The sequence below is a fragment of the Gymnodraco acuticeps genome, unplaced genomic scaffold (assembly GCF_902827175.1).
Source record: "Gymnodraco acuticeps unplaced genomic scaffold, fGymAcu1.1, whole genome shotgun sequence".
NCBI lineage: Eukaryota > Metazoa > Chordata > Actinopteri > Perciformes > Bathydraconidae > Gymnodraco > Gymnodraco acuticeps.
The window spans coordinates 906861-921959 of NW_022990743.1; the positions used below are offsets into that span (position 1 = coordinate 906861).

Consider the following 15099-nt stretch of genomic DNA (forward strand, 5'->3'; position numbering starts at 1 on the left):
AAATTATAGTTTCTCATTATTATCCTGTTTTTTAGGTGTGCAAATGTCATCAGAGTCCGGCATTTAGGGATTCTGTTTGTAGAAAGTTCCAGTGAAAAATAATAACTTGAGAAATCTTATGTGCACCCCCCATACCCCCGTTACCAAAACATGGACCAACCAGTGATCATCATTCTTTGGGTATAAAAACAGATTTATTCTGCAACCAAAATCTGTGACAATATAAAATACAATTATTCAAAGTGATGATTAGAAAAATAGAGATTAAGAAAAATAAAAAAGATAGAATGCATTTTAAGAAAACGCCACACTAAGACATTGTGTATGGTGTGGAACATGACATCAAATACAACGCCAGTAAGAGTGCTGTCATGATCTTTAGAACCAAAGAGGATAAATGTATTACATTTCCTGATTTAAATTTTTTTTTTATGCTGTGTATGTAATTTATTATGTGTAATGCCTTGTATTTTATCTATGTAATGTATTGTCTTTTATCTGGACCCTGACTCTGTAATAAAGTTTTCATTCATTCATTGTGTATAGTGTGTTTGCATTATTTTTGGCGATGAAGCTTCAGTTGCGATTTGGAGTCAACACAAGACCCTTCCTCAGGGTGTGCCTAATTTCGGGCATCTGCTTTACTGCACTAGGCATCGCACCGCCCTCTTTCCCGGCTACTTCATTGTTCACCCGACGGAGGATAATTTCAAGTTCTTCGTTCCTAAAAAAAATATGAGGTGTAGAAAAACATGTTACTATCACATAATGGTAACATAGTCAAGTGTAAAATATACATGGTAACTATCTTATCATCAGATTTAGATCTACAATGGGATATTTCAATAACTATATAATTAATGTTGAGTTTGAGATTTACCTCAGACAGCCTACTTTTAGCTGGTTACAGACAGATTGGATGAACCAGCTCCCCTCCGTTTTGCTTCGTATAGCATTATAATCTTCAACAGTGGCACTATGAACTAGAAAATCTGCTTCCTGAGGGATGGATGTCGAGTGAGAGTCATCAGCCTGCAGACCTTTTAATAACACCCCAGGATGTATCTGCCGTCCCTGGCAGGCCTGGATCAGGAACACTTTGGGCTTGGCAGTGAGGGGAGATTGAGGAGTTGCCATGAAGGTTGTCGTTATTTGTTTGATAGGGAGGGGCTGCCCATCAATCCCCAATACGACACCCTTGTTTCCGTGACTCAGAACACAGCAGATGAAGGCATCGCCATGCCGAGGAGCCTCTTGAAGATTGGTGAATCCGCTGCAAGTCCACTCCTTGACATTGAACTCCTGCAGCTGAGAGAAGTTGCACTGAGAAGCAAAGCATACCAGCGCTCGCTCCATCTGGTCCTTGGTTTGGTCTTCACACATCAGCACTCTGAACCTCAGCCAGCTGAACACCTTTGCCAAGCTTTCTGCAGTGAAATAAAACCTAGTTAGGCTTCAACAGGCAAAACCGGGATGATAACGTAAATCTGTCTACTCTGTAACATACCAGCATCTTTATCGGTTCCATGTCTCACTCCACCATCCCTGAAATGTACGTTGTTTATGATCAGGCAGAGGCCGGTGGGCTGGCTGTTCAACTCATACTGCCCGTCCTGAAAACAACAGAAACAATTTCACACAAACACAAAATGATGAAACTAACTGGAATGGATTAGGGCTGGGCTATGTATGTAAATATATTTACACATTAAGGTTTTTGATGAATAATAATAGCTATGTGGATATAATGGCTAAATAGTGCTGCAGATCATTAAATATTTTAATAAATAGTCCAAAAGTGGATACAAGTACTCAAAACAAACAAACTCCTTTGAGTTTACTCTTTTGAAAAAGCCCACTTGCCACTCAAAAATCCTCCCGCTCAAAAGATGGCGACAATTTTCAAGATGGTCACCAATGATGGCTTGGAAATGTCATTTTTTTGCCATAAAATTACTTTTCACGTCGAATCATACAATTTAATAACAACGTAGAAACAAAATTCAGAGGTCAGGAATGACTCAGAAGTTGTCTAAGCCATAACATCCAAATAATCTGCCAATAGAAAACTGGGTAGCCAATATGCAATGCAGTTGATGCGGTGGGGGTATTTTGGGGTGTAGAAATGTAGTACTGTAGAGATACACTGGTGACATCATGGTGTTTAGTGTTGGAAGCTAATGCTGCTAACATAGAAGACTCTTATTAGTATAAGTGTGGTTTAGTTTCTCAAATGCTTTCTAATAAGTCCCACATTGTAACATTCTGTGTTTAAAAGGACTGAAAATAGTTCTGAAGAATTTTCTAAATAGTGAATTTGGCTGTAATTCAAAACCAAAATCGCAGAATTTGATCGAGTGGTGAAAATGTTAAAATACTGTTTACTTGGATGGAAATCACGGTCATCTTGGAAATTGGTCGCATTTTTTTCAAAATGTAAGTGGTTGAGGATTTGTTTTTGTTTAATAAATTGCTCCATGGGGACGAACAAGAAAATGTTGGTGCTTGAATCCACTTATGAAAGATTTTTACATCTATATGCAGCACTATAAGATCCATAATAGAACAGAAAGAAAAATGTATGTAAATTCGGTAATTAACATGGAAATGACACTTACACAATATTACCATGTCAGAAATGTAAGAAGATATCTAGTCCCATTTTAACTTTACTTTTTAACTTTACTATTCTTAACTAGTTTGAATCTTACCTTAACAGTATTACAAAGCTATTATGAGTAGATGTTAATACAGGATAATAAGTATGTCAATTGTGTCTTTTTTTTTTACAAAGGCCAACTAAAAACCCTGACGCAAGCATTTTAACATTAAGTGTGCTTTTTCAATATTAGGTTATCTCACCTCCTTTCGCCTTTGTGGCTGATTATCTGCGGGAATAAGAGGGAAACAAAAGGACACTTTACAAACGTAACATTTTAAATGGTCAACCTCACAGTAACGCACATTTGGCATGCATATTAGTCATTTGTATGCATGTTAACGTACCGGTGTTGTCAACTGAACAAGCCTGAACCGGGTATGGTAAGAGGCAGTGTTCGTTATTCAGTATGTTCTTCAGCTCAGGGTAAGTATTCTGGATATCCTCATCAGTTTGCAGGAGGTTCAGGAAGGCTAAGCAGGCCTCCTCTCCTTTGTTCATGATCTTATCCACCAACTCCACAACGTGGCCCTCTTCATCTAGTTTGTTGATGCTTTTCAAATTTGTGTACTCACGTCGAGTTATCAACTTCTTCTGATCAGCTTTGTTGAGGATTAGCCTGTAGTCTGCACACAACGTTTCCAGAATGGATGTCTTATTACTTCTCAAAATGTCGTTGGCTGCCATGCTGAATCTGACAGGGAGAAAAACAACACGTTTAGTAAATATATTGGTCCATTTTTTTAAATCATAATCTGGTACCAAAAATAAAATGTATCATTTTTAATGTACTCATGAGTTGAAAGCAACAATAATAGCAGCAAAACCCTTCAAAATGAATCGATATCGCTTTCAAATGTAGTTTAACTATCTAGATTTAATCCATGCTAACCTGGCTACATCAGCCACGTTTTAGACATAATTCCTACGATAATGGCATTAAGTGACGTTGCTAAAGTTAGCCACTTTATCAAAGTCGACCTACATCGAACAAAGGAACAACATGTTGCAGTGCACTGTACCGTGTCTCTTCGTCGTGCCCGTGAGAAAAGTAGCAGGTCTGCTTTCGTTTTCAAAACTCGGAAATCCTTTATATTTCCCATGTCTTCTAGGTAAGCAGGCTAGAATAGGATGTGCAGACAATGGACATGCATGTGTGTGTGGTGCTAGCCCACCATCTAGTGGAAGATTATCAGTACTGTGTGCCGTGATAGAGAGGTAGTGACAATAGCCGATCAGTTAGTTAGTGATGCTTTTATATCCTCCGCCCCATGGGGCTTTCCTTAGCAAAAAAACAAAGTATTAAAGGTGACATGTCATGCTTTTCCGGTTATTACCCGTCCCCTTGTGTGTTATGAAGGTTTTTATGCATGTAAACGGTGTGCAGAGTCAAAACCCTCAAAGTACACCCTGTAGCGAGTAAAACTCTAACACAGATACCTCCTCAAAACGCCTCGTTGGAGATACGTCACTGTCCATTTGATTGTTCCGGGGACATCATGATGTCATGTCGTCCCCGGAACGAAATGGACCAATCCGTGGAGCCGTTACGTTACGCCCGCGGAGCCGTTACGTTAAGCCCCCGCTGATTGGTCCAAATTGACCAATCCACGGACTTCCTCACACACTCAGTGCATGCAGCTCTGCTGATCTCTCCTCCCTGGCTGCAGGCTGATAACAGATTGATTGATTGATTGATTGATTGATTGATTGATTGATTGATTGATTGATTGATTGATTGAAAAGTGTATTAACAACTTGTATATTGGGGTACAGTACAGTACAGCTCAAAACATACAATTGTTAAGGGGATGCAGACCAAATCTGGGTTTCACATGATTTGTGGAGCTCCCTCTGGTGTTATGATCATGGTATTCCTTGACCTTTGGGAAGAATTTTGACATGTACATGGGTACCATAGAGGTGTAGTGGATCTTGTAGACCAGGCCCATTGCAAGTAGCTGTACTCTGTCGTCTACTCTAAGCCATCCTAGGTTGTCAAAGTGGGCAGAGGTGAGGTGGGTTCTAGATGAAAGGTCAAGCAGTAGTCTGACCAGTTTATTTTGCGATGTTTGAAGTTTTATTTTTAGCGCCTTGGAGGTGCTATGGTACAGACAGTTGGGATCACGGCGAAATTCTCTCTGCAGACCCATTCTCACAGCGTTTATCAACCTTTTTCTTACTCAATATCAAGCCACACTTATTGTTTTTACTTCGGCTGTGACTTTGTGTGTGCTCAGGGTGAGTTTGGCTGTGTTTCGCTGTGTATCGCTAAACAAGGAAATCACACCTCCACGGAGCTTAGCGCGATTCACAACGTCGCGACTGGTCCCGACCAATCGGAGCACACTGGGCTGACAGGGAGGGGGGGGGCAAGAGCTGCAGCGAGCCGTTTAGTGGAGAGAGTGAATACACGTACTTTACAGAGATGCTGTATGCAAAACCAATGTGAGTTTGGAAAATTGCACAGTATAAATCTATTCTAGTAGACCACAACAATGGCATTATGATCAGTGGAAATGACCATGACATGTGACAAAGCTAATTTCGTGTTTCGAGGGCTGAAAACGGTTCTAGTCACTTACAAATTGTTATTATTCTGCAAAATAGTCAACCTTCCCTGGTGGTCTAGTGGTTAGGATTCGGCGCTCTCACCGCCGCGGCCCGGGTTCGATTCCCGGTCAGGGAACTACGCTTTTGCTGTTTTATTTAGGAATACATAATTCTGTATTATACTTTTATAGCTGTGTCTAGTAAATAACGTACTTCCAGGAAATATATACTTAATTTAGGAATACTAATTTCTCATAATTGTTTTAATTTTAGTGTCATTTTTGACGTTTTCAGTTTCTAAATTAGCGATTAATTAGTAATATGTTTTCAAGGCAAGAACAATATCCAAATAACTTGAGAAACCTCTTAAATTAAATTACAGGTTGAATGAATGTCAATGTACTAGTGTCCAGTTCAACAAATGTGTAAAATTATTTGGAAATATCATGGCACAAGTCGCGAGCGACCTTCTCGATTTCTTTTTAGAAAATGAACACATTTAATTAATTTTCCATTGTCTTAGTCTTACTCTATAGTCTTTGTCTTTACTGCATTTTTTAAAAGCTAAGACATGTTTTGATTTTGCAGTGTATTTATCAAAAAAATTACAAATTAAATAACAGGAAGAAGCCTAATGTTTCCTGAAGCCTTGTAAAGTGTGTGACGTCATGCTTCTTCTTTCCACAGAAATGTTTCACTATCTTCAGTCATCGAGAGCACTGAGTGGAGGGACCGCGGGAGGTAACGGTTTCCTATTACTACTATTTACCACATTGTACTGTAGATGGATTGTTTAAAATTGTATTCAAGAAAGCTTACACCTAAAATAGCTAAGCATGGGTTTTCCCTTTGCAGTCTATGGTTTATCACTTTTCAGAGAGAAAAGTTTAGCAGGGTGAAAAAAAAACAAAGCATTGATAAAGTTTTCTTTCATGTGGAAAATGTAAAAGCTTTTGTCGGCAGTAGAAATGTAATTTAAATATTAAGATTCATATGAAGAAAGCTGTTTCTTTCAATTTGATTACACGGCATAAAGATGTCTTACTGTCAGTCACTAAATGTAAGCACTTAAAAAGGGGAAGTATAAACAGGCACTGTACGCTCAGGATTATGCTGTAATTTTTTTCTGTTTGTGTGTGTGTCTGTTTGTCTGAAACCCTTAGGTATGCTATGAAGCTGTTTCCTGCACATCCAATACTTTGGTCCAGTTTGCTGGTTTTGTTTGCCTTACAAATTGGTAGGTAACACGCACGCACGCTTGACGAACACACACACACACACACACACACACACACACACACACACACACACACACACACACACACACACACACACACACACACACAGTTAGTTGGTTATCTTGCTTCATGAGGGTGGTGCCGAAGTCATCTTTCCTTGTATACAGTAATCACAGTTATTGGCTTCCTCTAATTCTTCCTAAATCACGGAAAATACCCAAAAATGTGGATTAATTAAGCATGGTGTACTTTGAAGAAAATATGCTTTCATATTTTGTATAATCTGAATGGAAATGCATTGATGCTTACATTGGACCACTTATATGTGAGGGTCTTTAAAGTTATAACTTGACCATCCGTTGCCTTTAGTTTCCCCCGTGCTAAAACTCCAAATGTATTTACTCCTTTAATAGAGGCTGAAGCTGACATTTCAGATGTCTGTCAGGATACAATGGCTGCTGATGACGTGAGAATCAATGTTTTTTATATTGTCCAAAGGTCACACAGTCACATAAAGCCACCCACTTTAATGCAGATGTATTTTCTGATTTCTATATTCTGTTCTTGCTGTTTGTGGTACTTTTTCAGATCGATGTACAGAGTTCTTCAGTGCAGGGGCATCATGTAGAGATGGACAATATATATGAGAAGGTTTACTGCCTCCTTTACCCAACAAATATACTCAACTGCTCCTGGTCATTTAACACCTTACAGCAGGATACTCAGCTCTTTGTCAACATCAGGTATTTAAAAAAAATGATACATTACACATGTGGCATAGAGAGTATTTATGAATAATGAAAGGCATACTTACATCCCTTACATTCTCTTTCCCTCTGTTTTCATGCAGCATCTGTGATGGTGACAAATCAGTTCAGTTTCCTGACCTGTCGTCTGAGGAGAAAGTCGGATCAAGGTCTTTGGCTCTGCATGATCACAAGATGTCACTTTTAATCCTACACTTCAACATCACCCTGTACGACAAGTGGACAGTCTACGCCTCCAAATACGACCTCAACATGCTAGGTAATACAAGACAAACTCTCATTGAGCTCTTGAGTAGGGGAAACAGGGTAGGTTTATCTCACTTCTTGGGGTCAAAAGGTAACCAATAGGTCAATATCACGATGAAATAAACTTGATAATGGAGTGACAGGAATTTTGGTGTCCTACGTCAAAATAATAAAACAATTGTTACCATATAAAAAGAGAGGGGAAAGCTATAGTTGATTTTTTTCACTGGCTAGTAACATATGGTTGTAAGCTTAGTTGCTGCTAGCAGAAATCCGCAGTTCCGCCTGCATTTTTTATAATGATTTTACTAATGTTGTGGTTGTGTCTGCCACAGAGGTTCTGTCTCCACCCCAAAACATCTCTGCATCAATCAAAGATGGAGGTCTATTGGTGACATGGGGTCTGCCCCACAGTAGAGCCGACAACGACCCCTTCTGCTTTGAATACCAGCTGGACATGGGTGACCAGGTACAGTATACATGTGTGGATATGGATGTCAATTATTCAATAATGTAGGTTACGCTTCCTATGATGCCTTATAATGCATTGTAAACATACTTCTTATACACAATAATGCTTGTATCACTGGTTGATTATCAAAATAAACATTTTCTCCAATAAGCTACACCAGAATGCATTCTACCTACAAGGATACAACCTGTTTTAGCAAAAGCGCAAATGATATCCAATAAAGCATTTTCTCTACCTATCTCACTAAAATCCCTAAGAAAGCAGCACCTGGAGTTTCAACTCTTTCTGTCACATAATAAGGCAACAGGTGCTTTATTATGTGACAGAGGATTTTTATTAATCAGATCAGTAGACCTCCTCAGTACGTTTTGAATGATCTGAGTGGGTGAGAGAGCGCACTGAACACAGCTTCAGACCCTGTCACTTAGTTTATGCTTGTGTAATAGAAAATGGCATAACAAAGGCCTTAATTCAGATTTATACTTTATTATTCTTTATTCTGCTTGTTTTGGAGGTCTTCTTCCTGTTTAATACTTACATTTTGTATGAATTATAACATTAGGTTATGTTTTGGCTTGGTTTTTCCGTCTGTCTGTCAACAGGATTAGGAGGGAATCAGACAGTGATGCCACTTTGTTTACTTCAGTAACATAGTGACATCCCTATGTAACACTCAAGATTCTATTCATTGGTTAGCGCTCAACACTTGTACGTGACAGGCTAAGGGGCGGGACATCTCTTAGCGGTTGACCAATCACAACAGAGCCGGCCAGCTAACCAATCAGAGCAGACTGGGCTTTCAGACAGAGGGTGAAAAGAGGTGCTGCAACACAGGCAGTATGAGAAAAATAAAGAGCTTTTTGAACATTAAAGCATGTAAACATGTCACAGTAGAGACACAGAATACAAAAATTATCCTGAAAATCAGCATATTATGCCCTTTTAAAGGCAAACAATGAACACGTAAAGTTACTTCTAATTAAAATTATAATTATTATTATTACATTCCATAAAATAATATAATGTATTGCAACTGTATGAATCATAATACACCATGACATTTGACGTAAAAGGTTAGTGAGTGACAATTACATAAAGTATAATAACACTAGATCTTATAAGTCAATATCAAATACTTTATCATGAGTAGATTATTGTTACAAAGCATAATTTACAAGTCCTTTCGAAAATAATAAGAGTGCTATAACAACAAATAAGTATGTTTATAATGCATTATAGGGCATCTTAGTAAGTGTTAATATATTTGAGCTTTAAGTGCATTCTTTTGTTGATCCTTTCATTTCTTTTGAACAGGAAACACCCAAAGAGTTCAGTGAGCAGCTGTCCTATAGAGAGCCCAAAGTAGATCCCTCCTCCACCTACAGAGTGAGGATGAGAACAAGGAAGGGCAGCCAATGTGTGGAATTTTCTCAATGGAGTGAATGGAGCCATGCACTCAGTGAGTAGGGCTTTTTACATCTTGAAATCATCCCCATCCATCTACACACAAGTTTAATTTGTGTCATCTGTATGTGTGATTGTAGCTATGGAACAGTCCAAACTCAACAATCTAGTGATCGTCTCAATTTCACTTGGAATACCCATGATCCTCCTGGCTGTGCTGCTGCTGCTGCGCCATCAGAGGTACTGATTCTGTCTCCCGCTGAATAACTAGCATGATGATTGGTGTGTGAGACGCACACACTCACATCTGTACAGCTCCTGAGAGACTATTTTATATTATTTGTATTCTGCCTCAGTTTTCTGTTTCTAATCTGACAACAGACACTCTGTCCTGTCTTCTAAATGTGAAACAGTGTCAAACAGACGACAACAAAGATGTCAGCAGATTAGGGGCAGTTATAAGGAAAACAAAGAAAAGGGAACTAAAAGGAGTGTATGGGTGGTTGCGGTGGTGTCTTTTTTTTTGTAAAGCCACAAAAGACATACACCCTAAACTTCCTTAACGTTAAGACAGAAACCCCCCCGAAGAGACACAGGGGAAAACACAACATGAAATTCTGAACAACATTAAGGACGGATGTGCATCATTTCTTCCATTTTCTTTATGGCAGTTTCACTTTATATGGTCCACTTATAGTTTTAAAACCAAAACTAAAAAGATATTAATGTATGCAATGTCATAAATGGCAGCTGTGTATACTTAAATGTGCGTAACACTTTCTAAGTTAATGCTGACTTATAAGGGCAAGCATAATACTTTATAATCGCTGGTCACTTACTTTCTTTTTGTGGAAGAATCATAGTGTATTGAAAATATCATAGTTGTAATCCATTAGAATGTTTTTATATTACATTATAATGTGATTTAAGTACACAATATGAGGTGTCTACCCAATGTTATTGTGTATAGTGTCAGTGAGTGACCAACAATAATGATTTATTACAATCCTAGACCTTATAAGTCATTATAATAAAATACATTGTTCTATTTATTTTTTTGTCTTAAATCATTTTGAATATCCAATCCACTTTATTTATATAGCACATATTAAAAACAGAGGGTTTACCAAAGTGCTTCACAGCAAACATAACATTATAATAAAATAATGTAATATTACAATAATAGATAAAAGACTTACATAAGAATAGATAAAAGGCACATAAAGGCTATGGACAGACAATAAAAGCTTAAAAATGGATAAAACATAGCTCAGACTGACTCGAAAGCGAGGGAAAAGAGGTGGGTCTTCAGGCGGGAAGTTTGAAGGGTGTGCGACAATTTGACATGGGGGGGGGCAGGTCGTTCCAGAGCCTGGGGGCTACCGCTGAGAAGGCTCGGTCTCCCCTGGTCTGTTTATTTGTTTTAGGGACTACCAGCCGCAGCTGATCAGCCGACCTCAAAGCCCTTGAGGGCGTGTACACCTTTAGGAGGTCGGAGATGTACTCTGGGGCCAGCCCATTAAGTGATTTAAAAACAAACAATAACATCTTAAAATGAACTCTAAAATGGACAGAAAGCCAGTGGAGGGAAGCCAGAATTGGTGTGATGTAATCATGCTTGCCTGTTCCTGTAAGCAGCCAAGCCGCAGCGTTTTGTACCAGCTGCAGGCGTGCCAGCGAGGTCTTGTTTAGGCCGGCATAAAGTGCATTACAGTAATCTAGACGCGTAGAAACAAAAGGCATGAATTACACGCTCAAAGTCTAAAAAGGATAAGACCGGTTTAATTTTGGACAGGAGCATCAGGTGATAAAAACTGGACTCAACAACAGAGTTGATCTGTTTATGTCATTTAAAAGCACTGTCGATTTTGACGCCCAGATTTGTGACCATGGGTTTTACATACGGGTGCAGGGAACCCAGGTCAATGGAAGGGACATCACCCAAATTTGGTCCAAACACAATGACCTCCGTATTGCTCTCATTTATATTTAAAAAGTTTAGCGCCATCCAGGCCTTTATGTCATTAAGACAGTCAACCAGGGGCATCAGAGAGCTGGTGTTTTTTTTTAGGGGTAGGTATATTTGGGAGTCGTCCGCATAAAGGTGGTAGGAAGCGCCATGTTTTCTAAAAAATTGTCCAAGGGGGGGGGGGGGGGGGGGGATAAGATGGGGGGGCAGAAGAAGATAAGATGGGGGGGGGGCAGAAGAAGATAAGATGGGGGGGCAGAAGACGATGCAAAGTCACCAATCTTAACAGAGAAAGATCTCTGGGACAGATAGACCTGAACCACTCTAGTGCCCCTGATACCCACACAGTGCTCTAGACGAGAGATAAGGATGGAGTGGTATATATATTATATATATGAGTGCTATACGGTAATTATCTAGTTTTGGCTCTGAACAGATTAAAAAGCATCAAAGAGCACATATGATGTTCATTTTAGCCTTTGCAGACCATTTACATGCACACAAACCTGTATGACACACTCCAGGTTAGAGACAACCCCTTTAAGCCTAAAAGGGCCCCTTTAAAAATGTTGTAGACAGTTTTACCAAAATGTGTACTGACATTTGTTTCTATGCGTGTGTTTCAGGCTGTCTAAGGTTCTGTTTCCTCCGATTCCTCGCCCCCCACAAAAGTACAAACATTTCCTGGAAAAAAATTACACATTCAATGTAAGTAAATACTGTACACCTGACGTAACATTTAACCCAACCACAAACACTTGTGTAACGATTGTTTCAATGTTTTTGTGTGTGTTGTAAACAGCTCTTCCACCCTACCCCGTCAGCTGAGCCTGCGGAGGAGATCACAGAGGTGGAGGACACGGAGCAAAATACATTGTAAAAACTCAATCTGAAAGACACATTTACATTAAAAAAAAAAGCCTCAGGTATACGCTTGACATTGTGCATTTTTACGTTATAATATATATTTGAGCAACAAGCATAACTGTGTTGAGTGCACGCAAACGTTTGTTTTCATGTCACACTTATGTTACTCATTTTCTTTATAACACCAGAGTCCAGTCAGGCCAACATGTTGGTTAAAGTTCTGCAATACTTTCAAGACATTTTAAGAGGTATAAATGTGTATAGCAATATGACACAACAATGGAGGATGTGGAAGCGATCGTTTACTTGTTTCTTGGTGTGTGGCTTGTTATCACAGCAAGAAGGTATGGGCTCAGAACAGTCTCATAATACACACATGCGCACAGAAGGATTCACACTTGTATTTCATGATCTGCAAAAGGATTCACACTTGTATTTCCGGATCCACACTTGTGTTTTTCAATGCACACACAAATGTATTCCGTTTCATATACATGTAAATAAAATCCAAATACAGAAAAAAGTTTTACATGTGTATTTTTGATCCTCACATATTTGTTTTCCGTTGAAATCCTCTGAACCTGCAAACACAAACAGCTTTCTGTGCACGGATCGCTGTGCATTCGTGTGTGTTTTTTTTGAGACTCCCCTGACTGTCAGCCGATTCGTCCTCAATTCTAAGCCAACCACATGAGCGCGCCCCCACGAGGGTAGATTTCTTGCGTTCATGACGTAGCGCTTCATGTACGCATTTTGCGCAGTCCGGAGCTGACAGCTCCATGGAGCCTGCCTGCAGGCGCTAATCTCAGGACACCCTCCACTCTCAGTACAGCGCCACTTTCCGAACAGGAAATGCACGCAAATACCAGCCTTTATATTATTAAGGTACAGCGCCACTTTCCAAACCATTGATGAATGCTTGTGTACACAAAAACGGCAGGCAAAACCGTTTTAAATGAGTGTTTCCTGTATGGCGAATACAGCTGCTTTATTTATGTCTGTATGAAGTTGTTGTGAGTGTGGAGGGAGCAGCTAGGTTAGCTTAGCCTAATCGATCAGTGCACTACGAAGTCAGTGCTAGACAGTGACCTGTTAACGGGGGGGAGCCCCGCCGGTCATTATCGGCCGATATTCACTCTTAATAGTTTGATCGGTGCTCTCTATAAAGGCCGATCAGGAGAGCTGGATCTGATCGATATGGACATAAACTCGAGTGAAGTATAACCGGACGCGAGAGAGAGATCAGATCAGCTGCTGAGTCTGATGGAGACACCCTGCTCTGCATGATCACCTGATGCTCCGTCCTCTGTTTAGCGAGCTGACCGGACTGCGCAAAATGCGTATATGAAGTAATCTTACCCTCGTGGGGGCGCGCTCATGTGATTGGCTTAGAATGAAGGAGACATCTGATTGGCTATAGATAGAAAAATTACAAGTACGAATCGGCTGACCGTCAGGGGAGTCTCAAAAAACCCACACACGAATGCAAAGCGATCCGTGCACAGAAAGCTGTTTGTGTTTGCAGGTTCAGGGGATTTAAACGGGAAACTAATAAGTGAGGATAAAAAATACATATATAAAGCTTTTTTCTGTGTTTGGATTTTATTTACATGTATATGAAACGGAATACATTTGTGTGTGCATTGAAAAACACAAGTATGGATCCGGAAATACAAGTTTGAATCCTTCTGTGTGCATGTGTGTATTATGAGACTGTTCTGAGCCCATAAGAAGGAAAGTGATCACAGATATATATGCGCTAGGGATGATCTCGCGCGTGATCTTGTGACGATTCTCTCTGACCAATCAGCAGTCGAGAGTGTTGACGTCACTAGTTCAGCCCTGGCCCTGGCCTGATAGAACCACGATTTTATGGGGCCGGAAAAAGAGGGAAAAAGTACCCGCTATGCTATATGGAAAGGCCACCAAAAACTGGCCTGGCCGCTTGAGGACGATTAAGGACGCTTAAACAGGGCTACCCGCTGCAGTGGAAATGCGCCATTAGAGGAGGGGGGGGGGGGGGGGGGGGGAGGACAAATTGAGGCTTAAAAATATGAGAAGACTGATCAATACCTCCATAATCTTCAGTGTGGTTGGCTATGAATCTTCCAAAACTTCCAAACACCTTGTCCTGGACATAGTTTCTACAGCATAAACTGTGCAACAGTACAGTAGGCCCACACAAACTGCAGAACACCAGGGCTTTGGGAACACTCAAAATTACTTAAAATGATTTAATTCCCATTTAACCCCCATTTTTTTTTTCTCACGAAACTGTGTCTCAGGGCTTCTTAAAATGTAATAAACTATTCATGTGTCCTACTCATTTAAAGGGAAGAAACTCAGCTAACTGATGATATGAACCATGTTTACCGAAAAACAAAACACAAGTCTCACAAGAAGCGTCTAAATTAGCCCTGAGCGGAAAAATGCTAACGCACTCTAGGTATAAATCAATCGATATACTTATCGGATATGCACAAACAAGCTTAGCTAACAAGCTGGGATTCCACAGATTCTAGAAGTATCACCACTGAGCGATCAGAACTCGCGACAGGGGAAGCAAATACAGATATCACACGACGTAGCTTTAGGTAGCAAAACACGGAGATATGCTCACCTTTTGCTGTTATTCTGATCAAAAACGAGAAAAATGCGACTGAAGGTTAATCCATAGGTTAATCCAATGTCACAGTCTGTCACTTTGAAAAAATTATTGATAATCCATAATTCCATTTTTATGTCAAAAACTGAGTTTTCATTAGCTGCTAATGATAGCTTCCAGAGTGTATGACAGCTTCCTGTTTTGTCTCCTTGGATACAGTCCAAACAACTCACAGACTGCACCGGGCGCTGACGTAGGCGCCCTGTGACCATCAGATTTGACGACGCTGATTGGCTGAAATTATATTTCGGCGGCATAG

The 15099-nt window shown here is 39.9% G+C and overlaps 2 protein-coding genes and 1 non-coding gene across 3 annotated transcripts; 2 read left to right on the plus strand and 1 right to left on the minus strand.

Moving 5' to 3' along the window:
- Positions 1–172: 172 nt before the first annotated feature.
- LOC117556611 (caspase-8-like) lies at positions 173–3906 on the minus strand. Its single transcript, XM_034232030.1, has 6 exons — positions 3682–3906; positions 3007–3353; positions 2863–2888; positions 1508–1613; positions 881–1427; positions 173–724 (listed from the first exon to the last, which is right to left on the minus strand). The coding sequence occupies exons 2-6, from the start codon at positions 3344–3346 to the stop codon at positions 577–579; spliced, it is 1167 nt and encodes a 388-aa protein (XP_034087921.1). The 5' UTR covers positions 3347–3353; positions 3682–3906; the 3' UTR covers positions 173–576.
- A 1370-nt stretch (positions 3907–5276) lies between these two features.
- trnae-cuc lies at positions 5277–5348 on the plus strand. The gene has a single exon. It is a non-coding gene; the product is annotated as a tRNA-Glu (tRNA).
- Positions 5349–5899: 551 nt separating this feature from the next.
- LOC117556613 (granulocyte-macrophage colony-stimulating factor receptor subunit alpha-like) lies at positions 5900–12237 on the plus strand. The gene is made up of 10 exons (XM_034232041.1): positions 5900–5953; positions 6376–6449; positions 6864–6916; positions 7039–7193; positions 7301–7476; positions 7799–7932; positions 9250–9394; positions 9480–9579; positions 11935–12016; positions 12111–12237. Exons 2-10 carry the CDS (start codon positions 6383–6385, stop codon positions 12186–12188), a joined length of 990 nt encoding a protein of 329 aa, XP_034087932.1. The 5' UTR covers positions 5900–5953; positions 6376–6382; the 3' UTR covers positions 12189–12237.
- Positions 12238–15099: the final 2862 nt, after the last annotated feature.